Raw genomic sequence first — 13,329 nt, 5'->3', positions numbered from 1 at the left:
CAGGTGCCTCTGTCAAGCCATGTCTCTGGTTCCTGGGCCATTCTCTCTCCTGTGGTCTGTCTTCCCTCCCTAACACCCCTTTACCCCTTCCCATATCTTGAGTGAGTCATTCCAGAGAGGAAATAAGTCACCTACTAGGCCCTTTGCCCCTGAGTGAATGAGGCTGTGAGGTGTGACTGTCGGGGCAGTGTTGCTCAGAATGTGCCGGCCAGCAGTCACACCATCTAGGATTTTAACCAAAAGTGTTACTGCCAGGTCTGACCCGAGAGTGGATCAGAATTCTGAGACGGGTCATAGTTGGTATTGCAGTCTATGTTTTAGCAAGTTTTCCAGATGATTTTTTGTATTTTTAAGCTTGAATAACATTATGACACTGTAATATGCAGTGAGCCATATTTTTCAGAGATTTTCAGAAGGCTTCTGCCCTTTTTTTTTTTTTTTTTTTTTGGCTTTTTGGGTCACACCCAGTGATGCTCAGGGGTGACTCCTGATTCTGCACTCAGGAATCACTCCTGGCAGTGCTCCGGGGAACCTTATATTGGTACTTATATTATTGAATTTTCACCACCTCCTGAAAGATCCTTCAGCTCTAATGTATGATGTAAATATGTAAAAAAAAATATGATAAGCCTAAATATTTTCTACAGGAGATGTAAATAATTAAATTTATTTCAATAAAACAATTTCCTTATGTTTGCATGGTTTTAGCTTACTGTTTTATATCATATTGTCATTAAAAGTTTAGAGTGGAATTTATTGTCTTATATAGAAGAATACTTAGGTTTTGGAAGATGACTTGTTCAGCCTCATTAAATTTATAGATTTTTAAGCATCTCTTGAGAAGGCTCCAGAGTTGTCCCCCCACAGACCTTGCTTACCCGCGAAGACTCAGCAGGGGCAAGGTTAGTTGAGGAAGTCTGGTGTGGATGGGCCCCTGGGACTCTCACCCTCACCCCAGGAAGGCTCCAGAGATCTGGGCCTGGGGAGAGTGATGTCTCTTTGAGTTTAGTCTGGAGGATATTTCAAGGAACTCAGTCATCAGTTTTGTGAAAGGGTCTTGTATAATGTATTGGTCAGGTAGCTAACATCACTCTACATAACCTACACAATTGTATGCAAATAGTCTTTCCACTGAAACAATAAAGTCAAGCTTGTCCTGAATGACTCCAGAGGGAATTTTCAACTTCGATTAATACAAGATAAACTGCTAGCTAGCACATTGCACTCCTGGCTTTGTCTGTAGTTTTTTTTTTTCTTTTATCTTTTCTTTCTTTTTTTTTTTTTAAATTACCCACCACCAATATCCCCGGTATATCCCCCCTTTCCCACCCTCCCCCTGCCTCCATGGCTGACAGTATTCCCAGTAATCTCTCTACTTTGGGGCATTGTGGCTTGCAACACAGACACTGAGAGGTCATCATGTTTGGTCCATGTAGGTTTTGAAGTCAAGTTTAGAGCTGCTCTACATCTTCTGTAAGATGATATTCTTTGCTTGGACAACCTTTAGTCAGTCTGTAGGCTCTTCTCCCTGGCTCAGTTGTGCACTCACTTTCTTGTAAGATCCAGTTTAAGAGTGGGAACCCCCATCCTTGATGTGTAATATCTGTGGGTATTCGATCAGTTTCCTTTTTGTCTGCCTCTCTGCTGCTGATGTCTGATCTTCTTTCCTGTCTTATGCAAGAAGCCCGCTGAACACTGGAGCTACAACATCTTTCACTTAACAATTTTCCTTAGTAACGTTTTATCAGGTCCTGTTGAGCCCAGAGTCCAAGAGCAGAAATCCTCTGCCTCCTTCCCCCGGTCTCTGGTGACCCGGGGGTCACACCCATAAGCCACCTCCTACCAGTGGCGCCATATAATCTCCTTATCGGCCACCCTCCAGAAGTCACGGCTGCTTCTCCCGGAAGGGAACATAAAATGAGGCCCCCATCACCATGCCACCGGACTCTGTGTCAGGCTGTTTTCACTCAGCGCACCCCAGAGGGGGGCGGGTGAGAGCCCTCCCCACCCCAAGGGACTCAGCCCTGGCAGCCGACCTCCACTACCCAACTGCCACCAAGCTCTAGGCTGCTTTCCACACCTAAGGCTGAGTCTCACACATGAGGGAACATATGCAGCCGCACGACACATCATCATAGAGGGAAATAAATAGATACGCCTCTCGGAGAGCCCAGTAAGCTACCAAGAGTATCCCAGCCTTACAGCAGAGCCTGGCAAGCTCCCCGTGGCATATTCGATATACCAAAAACAGTAACAATAGCAGGTCTCATTCCCCTGACCCTGAAAGAAGCCTTCAATCTTTGGGAAAGACAATAAGGAGAGGCTGCTAAAATCCCAGGGCCGGGATGAATGGAGTCGTTATTGGTGCCCGCTCGAGTAAATCAATGAACAACGAGATGACAGTGAAACAGTGATACAATGATGTTTTATCCAATGTCCTCCTCAACTTGCATCCCAGTTTTCACAGAAAAGAAGGGTTATGAATGGTTAAGAAAATCATGCTCAGCATATGTGAACGAAACTTCCAGAAATAAGGGCAATGAGAAAATCATATATGCCTCTTGGACTCATAGACTCATCAGCTATTTCTGATGAGGAAAAGCATGAATTGAACGATGTGTTTTTATTAGGGAAAAAGAGTAACTTTATCCTAAAGTAAAATGACTAATTATTTCAGAGTGAGAAAGAAGGAAAGAATAGGACAAAAATCAAGGCACATAAAATCTTACCAGAAGATTTATAAAGTTGGAAATGTCCCTTGTCGGGTCAAAGCTGGCCAAGCATGGATGGATTTGTTTGTAATTAAGAAAAAAATGTTTGTGGGGTGGAATGATAGTATAGTGGGGAGGGTGCTTATCTTGCACACAGGCCAGTAGCTTCAATATCTGGTACCAGATATGATCCCCCAAATGGCCCAGAGTCATTACTGAGTGGAGAATCTTAAACAGTCCCTGAGTATAGCTGATTGTGGGCCCCAAACAAAAACAACTACAAAATTAAAAAAATTTGTCTTAGAATTAAAAGTATACTGATTAATGCAAAAGAAGGCTTTGAGACTAGAGAGATCAACGAGCAGTAAGGTACAACCTTGTGCACAGCTGACCTGGGTTTGGTCCCCAGCATCGCATATGGCCCCCTCCACATGCCCTGCCAGGAGTGGTCCTGAGCACAGAGGAGGCAGTGACCTCTGATGGCTGCATGGAAACAACCTTCTCCCCACCCCAAACCACGAAGCTGGACTTTTACTTCTTTTCCCCTCTCTGCTTGAACAACAAAATGTGCTTATATTCTTGATTTTCTCTTCATAAGAAATTATAAAGTACGGTTTTTCTGGTGGTTAAGGGAAAACACCTGGGAAAGCAAGATTGTGTATCTTAATTTTCTGAACTTCATGTTTATTTTTAATGAATGAATATGTAATTTCTTAAGGAAGCCTGGCCTTGTCAATATTAAAAGAGCTATTTTTTTCTAAAATTAAGTAAGTTTCTGTATTGGCTTTTGAAAATTTTCAGTTATTTTTTAAATGGAGAATTTTTTCCCATCTTATTTAGCCAGTTGTTTCTTTTGAACAACTTTTCCAAATAAAATTATGAGTGAACTCTTTTCCACTTCAGATTAACTTTAAAATTTCCCGGCAAGCTGAAAAATCTCAAAAACTATTATAATATGTGTGTGTGTTTGTGTATTTATTGAATCACTATGTGTACACAGTTACAAAGTTGTTCATGACTGGGTTTCAGTCATACAATGTTTTAACACCTGTCCCTTCACCACTGTACATTTCCCACCACTAGTGTCCCCAGTTTTAAAATATTTTGAGGGGGCTGGAGTGATAGCACAGCGGGTAGGGCGTTTGCCTTGCACTCGACCGACCCGGGTTCAAATCCCAGCATCCCATATGGTCCCCTGAGCACCGCCAGGGGTGATTCCTGAGTGCATGAGCCAGGAGTGACCCCTGTGCATTTCTGGGTGTGACCCAAAAAGCAAAAAAAAAAAAAATTTGAACTAATTACACCTATTTAATATGCTAAATTACATGGGAAGCATAGACAAATGCATTGATATACTTTCCTAGGTTTTATATATATGTATATATAGATTTTATTTTCTAATACAGGTGTTTCAGAAATAATGTTCATAGGAATTTGTCAGTACTCTCATCTGCCAGTTTTTATCTTTGAGTTTACAAAAATCACTAAATTTTCATGTCAAATGTATTATAATGACCCTGCATTAGATCTATAATCATGACTATTTAAAGTTTTTGTCAATCACTGTGATATATTGCTTTGTTTTTTATTTATTTTATTTTATTTTTTTTTGCTTTTTGGGTCACACCCAGCTATGCACAGGGGTTACTCCTGGTTTTGCACTCAGGAATTACTCCTGGTGGTGCTTGGGGGACCATATGGGATGCCGGGGATCGAACCCGGGTCAGCCGAGTGCAAGGCAAACGCCCTACCCGCTCCGGCCCCTGCTTTGTTTTTTAAAAATGCCTAAAATCAACTATAGGGGAGAACGTTTCATGATGGCATCTCTTGAAAAGTTGTACATTGAGCCACTCGACTCAGGATTTCCAGATTAATAAAAAAGCTGTTTCATAAAGCTGCTAAACCAAAATCAAACAAGACGAGGATTGAGTGAGCTGATAATATTGTTTATAATGTTTACAACATTTTATTTGAGACATTGCTGGTTCCTTAATGTCTAATTTTCTAGATTGAAGAAAACCTTTTTTTTCTCCCCTTCTTAAACTGCATATAACTTAGAGCAATTTGGTAAATTACACCTTTGTAAGTAAACAGATTGAATCTATTTATAAATAAGTCTTTTATCTTACATGACTCCTTCAGATTGGGGAACTTTTAGTTTTGTTATTTTTATGGTAAAATAGTTATTTATGTAATTTTAATATATAATTTGTGTTTTCAATAAATAATACAGTGGGAAACCTTGGCATCTTTGCAGTGTCATGTTTGAAAGTGATGTGCATCAAATTAGATGTAACCATATAGATTTATGATCCTATGTGTAACAGCTTCTTAACGTTTTTAGGAGCCATTATTTATAAAACCCATTTTTAAAAAAACAGACCGTGCCTGACTTACAGCATTTTTTGCATTACAGGTGGATAGGAAAGGTTATTTTTGGCATGCCCAGGGAAGTGAAGGATGCTTTGGTGAACTTGTGCAGGGAGGAATTCACCCAGACCTTTAAATATTATAGGAAAACATTTGATAGTGAATTCTTGGGTGTGGTTTCCTAGTCTTGAGAGATCTTTCCTAGTGCAATCTGAGATCCCTTATGCAACATCCCAGAACTGTGCTACACTGGCCTGTTTTGTCTTGTACATTTTGCCATCCTTTAATACCTACTGCAAATCTCTGAGTTACTATTTTCTCTTTTTTGATTTGGCACTCTTGAGATTTAAACCTGCCCTTCCTCCTCAAATCTACAAACTAGGTCAATGACCTCATTGACCTAATATTAAAAAAAATGAATTTAGAAGATAGTATATAGGCAGCTTTGATGCCTCCTTTTGTATGGACCAAAAGAAAGTTAGCCAGTACATACTAGAGATATTTAAGCTTGGAACTAGGAAGAGTTGTCAGATGGCCAATGCCATTCCCACTCTGTTATTTAAGGAAACTTCAAACTCAAGTCTAAGAATCTTGACTGCTGCCTGTTGAGCCCATTAGAAACTGGATTTCTGGTCACCTTGGTTTTTCCTTTATTTTCATAACAAGTCCCCTTCAGCCCTTATGGTGTCTCCTCCAAACACTGTTAGGATATCTTTTACTGTGATGTCTCAGTAGAGGAATTAGTTGATTTTTAAGGAACAAAGGCAACTGCATGAGAAAGTGGACTTTCATTATATAGAGGCAAGAAGGAATATTTCTTTTTGACTCTTGAACAAGAGGGGAGACTGACAAAGATTATCCGTTTGACCAAGTTTTAGTTAGGTTCTGGGTATTTGTTCAGGCAGCTCATCCTTCTCCCATCCCTCTGGTGGTCGAACACCCTGGCTTGCCTTCAGCAAGAATCCTACTCCATCAGTTGGCTCTGCCCTTCTTGGTATTTTCCTTCTGTTGACCCTCATCCTCTTAATCTTGTCCTTTCTGTGTTTGAGGTTGATCCTGATGTTTTTCCTTTGGTACAAAATTCCATGGAGAGGGCTCCATACTTCTTGTTAATTTTTTTTCTTTCACTAGTTAACCTTGTTTTTCTGCTTGTGGTTATGCTTCTGAGTTCCCTTAACAGGAAAGGAAGCTGCAGAAACCACTAAAAATTATTTCCAACAACTGACGGATTTTTGCCTCTTAGGAAGTTAAGCTGCTTCTTGTTTTTGTTGGACTTCAGGATAAAACCATCTGTTTCAAGTGTAAAGACACTTGTTTTATTGTAGAAACAAAATAATAACCAGGTTTATGGTTTTTCTAATAGTTGTATTAGAAAGTTTAAAGATGTTTTTATGCTGTGATATGTTTTGCATTTAATTATCATTAAAAACATTGTGCGACTTCACCTTCTTCATGAGGAAATAGTGTACATGACTTCAGATCTTGGTTTGGTTTAGAAAATTTTAATTTTGGTGGCTCTGTATTGAAATGTTAAGTTTTCACATGAAAGCCTCTTGGGCCACATGCAGTGGTGCTGGTGCGGTGGGGGTATTCCTGACTGCTCAGGCTCACTCCTGATGTGCTCAGGGCCTTGAGCCCACACCACACATTGGTTGATCTTCCATGGCAGCCAGCCTCCAGCTCAGGGATTTCTTCAGTCTTCGGAGATAACTTGTATTCTGCTATCTCTTCTAGTATCAATGTCTTCATAATGTATTCATAGCAGTATGTTTTATTCTCTTCCAGTGACCTTTTGCCCAAAGATTTTGTAGTTTACAGCTACAACAAGGAAGGGGCTCTTATCTCTGACTATCCTGATATACAGGTAATTTATTTTTCTCTTAATAAAAAATTAAAAAATTTAATTTATGTAAATTAAATTATTTTACAATTTTCTATGTACTCTTTCAAGGGTTTGTATTTCAGGAGAGGAAAATAATCTATTTTGTGATTATCCTTACTAATTATACAAGGTGAAAGTTTCAGATATTTTTAAGTGATATTTTAAGGATTTTTTAAAATTGAAGTTTACATCTCCAAAAACACATCTTTCTTATTAAAACATTTGATTTTTTTATTAGTACTTAGTAAAATAAAACACTTTTTTGCTGTCATATGTTCTAGTTTTTGTTGAGAACAATTTTAAAGAGCTATGTTTCTCTTACATCATAGAATGAGTGTTTCCAAGGAAAGAATTGGCTCGAAATACTCAAAATTAATGTATTTCAACTACCTGTCAGTGGACTGTGCTGGTCTACAGGTGTAAAAAAAATTGAAAAAAATCACTGTTCTCAATATAATTGCCAGATGTTGAACTTGGCTTTGTGTGTTTCTTAATTTGAACATAGACATTTCTAGTTTTATTTTGGAAGAATGCTTTGCAGTCATTTTGGGAAATTTCATTTTATATACTTTCATTCGTGATTATTTCCATGGTAAGTCTTTGTTCCAACTAATCATGTATTATTTTTTCCCCAAACTTAATATTATTTATGAGCTTTTGCAACACTAAAATTTGGTATTTATTTATTTATTTATTTATTTATGGGTCACACCTCACTCCTGCCTCTGCACTCAGGAATCACTCCTCGCGGATGCTGGGATCAAACCCTGGTCAGCCGCGTGCAAGGCAAACGCCCTCCCCCATGCTATTGCTCTAGCCCCTTACTTATTTTTTTTGTTTGGGGGACACACTTGGCTCTGCTCGGGGCTTACTCCTGGCCTTGTGGTAAGGGACCACTCCAGGTGGTGGTCAGGGGGTCATATGAAGTACCGAGGACTGGATTGGTTGCAGGCAAGCAAGCACCCTGTCTACTGCCCTATCTTGCCAACCTTTTAAATTTTAATTATTATTATAATGGTTTTATAATGGTTTTGAGGGCCACACTTGGTAATGCTTAGGAATTACTCCTGACTCTGCACTCAGGAATCAATCCTAGACGTGCTCCAAGGAGTCTATGATTGCTGAGGATCGAACCCACATTGGTTGCATGCAAGGCAAGCATCCTAGCTGCTGTACTGTCTTTCTGGCCCCATTAAATTTAATTTTGATTGAAGTAACATAGTTATATGATCATAAATGTCTTTTTGTGTTTTATGGGCACATGGTTATACCACCAAAATATATTCCAATATCTTACATGGTGACCATGCCTACCACTAAAATCCCAATATCCTTACATGGTCCCCTGAACTTCCTTCATTTAGACTCTTAAGAATTTGTTCTCATTAACCATTGTCAGTTTTCTATTTTTGTCTTCTTTTATACACATGAGTATGATTGTTATTTGTTTCTCTTTCAGACTTATTTCACTTCGCATGATCTGCTCTAGAGCGTTCCATTCATGTGGTTTCAGAGGGCAGGATTTTATTTTCTTAATAGCTGGGCAGTTTATTTCATCGTGTAGTATTTCATAACACCTCTACTTCTTTATCTGTTCAGTCTGTCATTGAACACTTGGGTTATTTCTAAACCTGGGCTATGATTATATTGTAGTGAACATAAGTGTGCATATATTTTTTCAAATTAGTGTTTTCCCCTCTTTTGGGCCAAACTTAGAAATAATCAGAATTACTCCCGGTTGTGCTCAGAGGAACCATGTGGAATGCTGGGAATTGAGCCCGAGTAGGTTGGTTACCACAAGGCATGTGACCAACTATTCTGTTCTATTCTACTATTCTATCTATGTTCTATTTCTCTGACCTGTGTTTGTAATTTTTGAATTAGATAGCTCAGAGTCATATTGCTGGCTTAGACAGTAGTCCTGTTTTTTAAAGTTACCGTTTTATTTTTTAATATGTTCTCCTTATCTCCTTACTTTCCTTTTCCTGTTATCATCATGGCGATGGCTTGTTGACGTTTCTGCAGTGCTTGCCTGCTTGGTCGTGGTGCTGGCCAGGGACTGCACACTGGTGCTTACTCAGAGGTGTGAGCTGATATAACAGCCTTGTTTGAATTTATATTTCCTTGATAACAAGTGGTAGTATTTTTTCATGTGTCCTTTTGTCATCTGCATATCTTTCTTGGTGAAATGTCTCTTTAGGTCTTCTCCTCATTTTTAGATGGTGTTCTTTTTTTTTCTTTTGTTATTGATTTTGTGAGTTCTTTATATATTGGTATATATGTTTTTCAAATGTATGGTGTGTGAATATTTTTTCCTTATTCAGTAGAGTGTCTTTCTCTTTTAGTGTTCTTTAACTGTACAGAAGTTTTTCAGATTGATATACTCCTATTTATTTTTGTTTTTGTTTTACTTGCTGTTGAAGCCAAATTCCCCAAAATGTCATAGAAGCCAATATCATAAAATGTTTTATTCTGTTTCCCTCAATGTTAGCTATGCTGTGGGTCCAATATCCAAGTCGTTAGTCCATTTTGAATTAAGTATTGTACGTAGTATGATTTTTACATATTTTCTGTTCCACTGATGCCCAGGTTTTAGTAAGCCTAACTGTTGCTCCCTCCTTCCATGCCTCCCTCCCTTCCTGCTTTCCTCCTTCTGTATTTTATTTCTTGCAGAACTAGTTTAGTAGAAATAAATTTCTTTAACTGCCTATAAAAATATTTTGCTTTAAAGTGTATTTATCTCTAAATTAATTTTTTAATGGAGGCACCCTGTTTATAAAGTTATTCATCGCTGAGTTTTAGGCATACAGTGTTCCACCGTCAGTGTCAGCTTCCCTCCACTAATGCCCACTTGCATCCATGACAGAGCATTTTAAGGTTTGGTTGTTGTAGTCTGGATTTCATGCTTTTGGCGCTGTTGGACTGATGCATATAGATGTACAGAGATGCTACACCTCTCCACCACTGATGTGTGCAAGGGCCCCGTCGTCACCCCTCTTATTTTCCGTCCACTTCTTATTCCCAGCTCTTGATTTCTTCCTTCTCTGTCTTTCTCATTTTTGTATCTAGGGTCAAGGGAATTCTAAGTATTCCCCCCTTGCATTCCCTTGTCCTGTTACTGTCTTTATCACAGACAAGTGAGATTATCTGGCATTTGTCCTTCTGAAGTCCTTTGCTTAGCGCATATCCTCCAGTTTCACCCAGCTTGCATCAAGTTGCATGGTTTTATCCTTCTTGTAGCTGCATAGCATTCAATTCAAACACAGATTATTGCAAGTTTTTTGATATGTCAATTCTCCCTGGTGTGAGCCAATATCTCTTTGTCCTCTTGATTTGGATTTTCCTTATAATAAGTCATGATGAACATGAAAAGCTTTTTAAAAAATCACTCCTTCAAATTGAATGATAATATAGCAGACCTTGATGAAGCGAATTTTCTTTCTCTTGATTTTGTTACATAAATATCTTTTGTTAATTTTATTTAAAAATGTATTTTCTTTTTAAAATGACCTTTTAAAAGAATGTTTTCTTTCATCTTATCCTTGAATTCAGTAATTTGATCTTTGACTTCTATCATTACATTGCTGAGGCAGTTTTCTTTTCTCAGTTATTTCTGATTGCAAATAATATTTTTGCTCAATTATTTCTGTTTGGATTTTTCTCAGACTTTCTTTTTCATTGATACCCTGGTTTCTGTGAGCCTCCTGGTTGCTTCGCAGTCTTTATTAGACATTTGCATAATTTTGGTGTGCTTGGGATTCTTCTAGGCACTTGTTTTCCATCAGTATGACTATTTCTCTTTTCATATTGTCTTGTACTCTGCCAGGGTCTAGTAGGAGGGCCCATGTTAAAACTGACCTGGTGTCCAGAGGTTGTCCACGGTGAGATCTGGCAGCTACTCTGGCTCTTCATTTATTTGGGCCTGTTGACTTCGGGGAGTTTTTGCTTTCAACAGATTGGTGAGGTCTGCGGTTCCAACTATGAGCATGTGGGCTGGGACTGTGACCAAATATCCAAGATGATGAATGACCCAGGTGACAGTATCTTGCCTTATAAACATGCGTAGGGAGGACCTGGAGTTTGTGCACTGCCATCTTAGAGTGATTCTGTTGCCACTGCCTGGAGTGGCTGCTGGCTTTGGGACTCCTGAGGCTCACCTGGAGTGACCCTCCTCCCCAAACAGCACTTGATATGCCAACACTCCAGACAACCACCAACAACAAAAATTATTTAAAAGTTATCAAGTTGGTAGATGAAGTGCCACATTTCAGCCATATCAAATAAGAGAACTCCTGTCATTGAAATATTTAATTTTTGAGTGCTATGATTCCTCTGTGTTACTCATAAGTGTTACCTCATATCTGTGATAGTAGAAGGTACTTATTTTGTTTGCTTGTTTTTTATTTTTGGATGACCACACCTGGCAGAGTTCTGGGCTGACTATTGCCTCTGCGCTCTGGGATCACTCCTGGTAGGACTTAGGAGACTATATGTGGTTCCAGGGTTGAACCTGGGTCATCTGAGTACAAGGCAAATACCTTACTTGTTATTTCTCTGGCCCCCAGAAGAGCAGAAGTTTTGAAGAGTAGATGCCAACTTTATTTGTTATCTTTGAGGACATTTGTCTAGTTATTTTGAAACTTATATTTAATAATTATTAGCCTTTTTTGTATTATATATGAATATAGATACCACAGGGGTTAAGGTGTTTGTCTTTCATGTGGCTGACCCAGTTTGATCTAATCTTTAGGATTTTAAGTTTGGCTATTTAGTTTGGCTATATAAATACTACTACTAGTAGTAATAGTAATAGTAATAATAATAGTAGATGTGGAAATAAAAGTAAATGATCACATAAAAGTAGCTTAAAAATTTTTTTGCCAGGGGCTGGCTGGAGAGACAGTACATTGGGTAAGGCATTTGCCCTGCACATGACTGACCCAGGTTCAATCTCTGGCACCCCATATGGTCCCCTGAGCCCACTAGAACTGATCCTTGAGTGCAGAGCCAGGAGGAAGTTGTGATCACCACAAGGTGTGGCTCCCAAACCAAAATAAATAAATTAAAAAAATGTTTGCCATATGTAGACTTTCTTTCCCCTTGTCATTATTAGCTTTTTAATTTTTTTGGTATTAGGTGCTTGAGTTTCTTTTTTTTGGAAGGGGGCATTGAGCCACACTCAGATGTGCTCAGGGGTTATTCTTGGTAAGCTCAAGCTTTATGTGGTGCTGGGTATTAAGGGTATTGTGCCAGGGTCTGCTGTTCAAGGCATGTGTTTTCATCCTTGTACAGGCTCTCCGGAGCTTCCTAGTAGTCATCAATAGGGAGAATGTTGGGGTTAAGGTGTTTGCCTTGTATGTGGTTTACCCTTTTTCTCACCCTGGCTTTGATATGGTTCCTGTAAGCACTGCAGGGCGTAGCTCCAAACCCACACCCCGTTCCCACTGAAAAATAAGGAGAATAAATGTTGATAAACTACTGTTGCTTCTAGAACTAACTTTATTTTATTTTTTTGTTTTGGTGTTATACAATTGAATCTTTTCTTTTTTAAAAAAAATTTATTAGAGAATCACTGTGATGTACAGTTACAAACTTATGAACTTTTGGGTTTGCATTTCACTCATACAGTGCTCGTTTACCCATCCCTCTACCAGCGCCCATTCACCTCCACCAGTGATCCCAGTATCCCTCTTACCACCCCCACCCTATCCCCCACCACCCCACTCTGACTCTGCCGCAGGGCATTCCCTTTTGTTCTCTCTCCTTTTGGGTGTTGTAGTTTGCAATAGAGGTATTGAGTGGCCTTCATGTTCAGTCTATAGTCTACTTTCACCTCGCATCTTCTAACCCAAATGGGTCTTCCTGACATCCTCTACTTGGTGTTCCCTTCTCTATCTGAGCTGCCTTTTCCCTTAGCATTTGAGGCCAATTTCTAGGACTAACTTTAAATGTTAAGTGATTTAAATGTTAAATTTAACAATAATATTTTGTTCCTATTTCTAGACTTAATGGTATTGGGTAGAACTGTTTGTACTTCATATCCTCTGCCTAATCATTTATGTCAATGATTAGGCATTGGATATGATAATAGATAATCTGATGATAGCCCAAGGAATGACATACTATTAGGAGATACCAGTGATGCGAATAGAACTTTTAATTTACTGACAAAAATTTTGCTAAGTTTGCCATTTCTGTGATGCTTTTAGCAGTATAATGGTATTTGAAGATAATGCAATTTTTATTTTTTAGAATCATTGTCATTATCGGGGCTATGTGGAGGGAGCTTATAATTCATCGGTTGCTCTTAACAACTGTTTTGGCCTCAGGTAAGAAATTTTCTTTATCAGTTCATTCTTCCCTCCT

The 13,329-nt window shown here is 38.9% G+C and overlaps 1 protein-coding gene across 1 annotated transcript in view; it reads left to right on the top strand.

Annotated features, from left to right (window-relative positions):
* ADAM9 (ADAM metallopeptidase domain 9) overlaps positions 1-13,329 on the top strand; it is a 121,087-nt gene that overhangs the window by 28,277 nt on the left and 79,481 nt on the right. The window contains exons 4-5 of the mRNA XM_055124476.1: positions 6,867-6,945; positions 13,216-13,292. Of these exons, the coding sequence (XP_054980451.1) occupies positions 6,867-6,945; positions 13,216-13,292 (156 nt within the window). The remainder of the gene's footprint in view (positions 1-6,866; positions 6,946-13,215; positions 13,293-13,329) is intronic.

The sequence above is a fragment of the Sorex araneus genome, chromosome 1, assembly GCF_027595985.1.
Source record: "Sorex araneus isolate mSorAra2 chromosome 1, mSorAra2.pri, whole genome shotgun sequence".
In the NCBI taxonomy this organism is placed as follows: Eukaryota; Metazoa; Chordata; class Mammalia; order Eulipotyphla; family Soricidae; genus Sorex; species Sorex araneus.
Note: the sequence above shows the minus strand (reverse complement) of the source record. Positions and strands in the feature narration are given on the sequence as shown.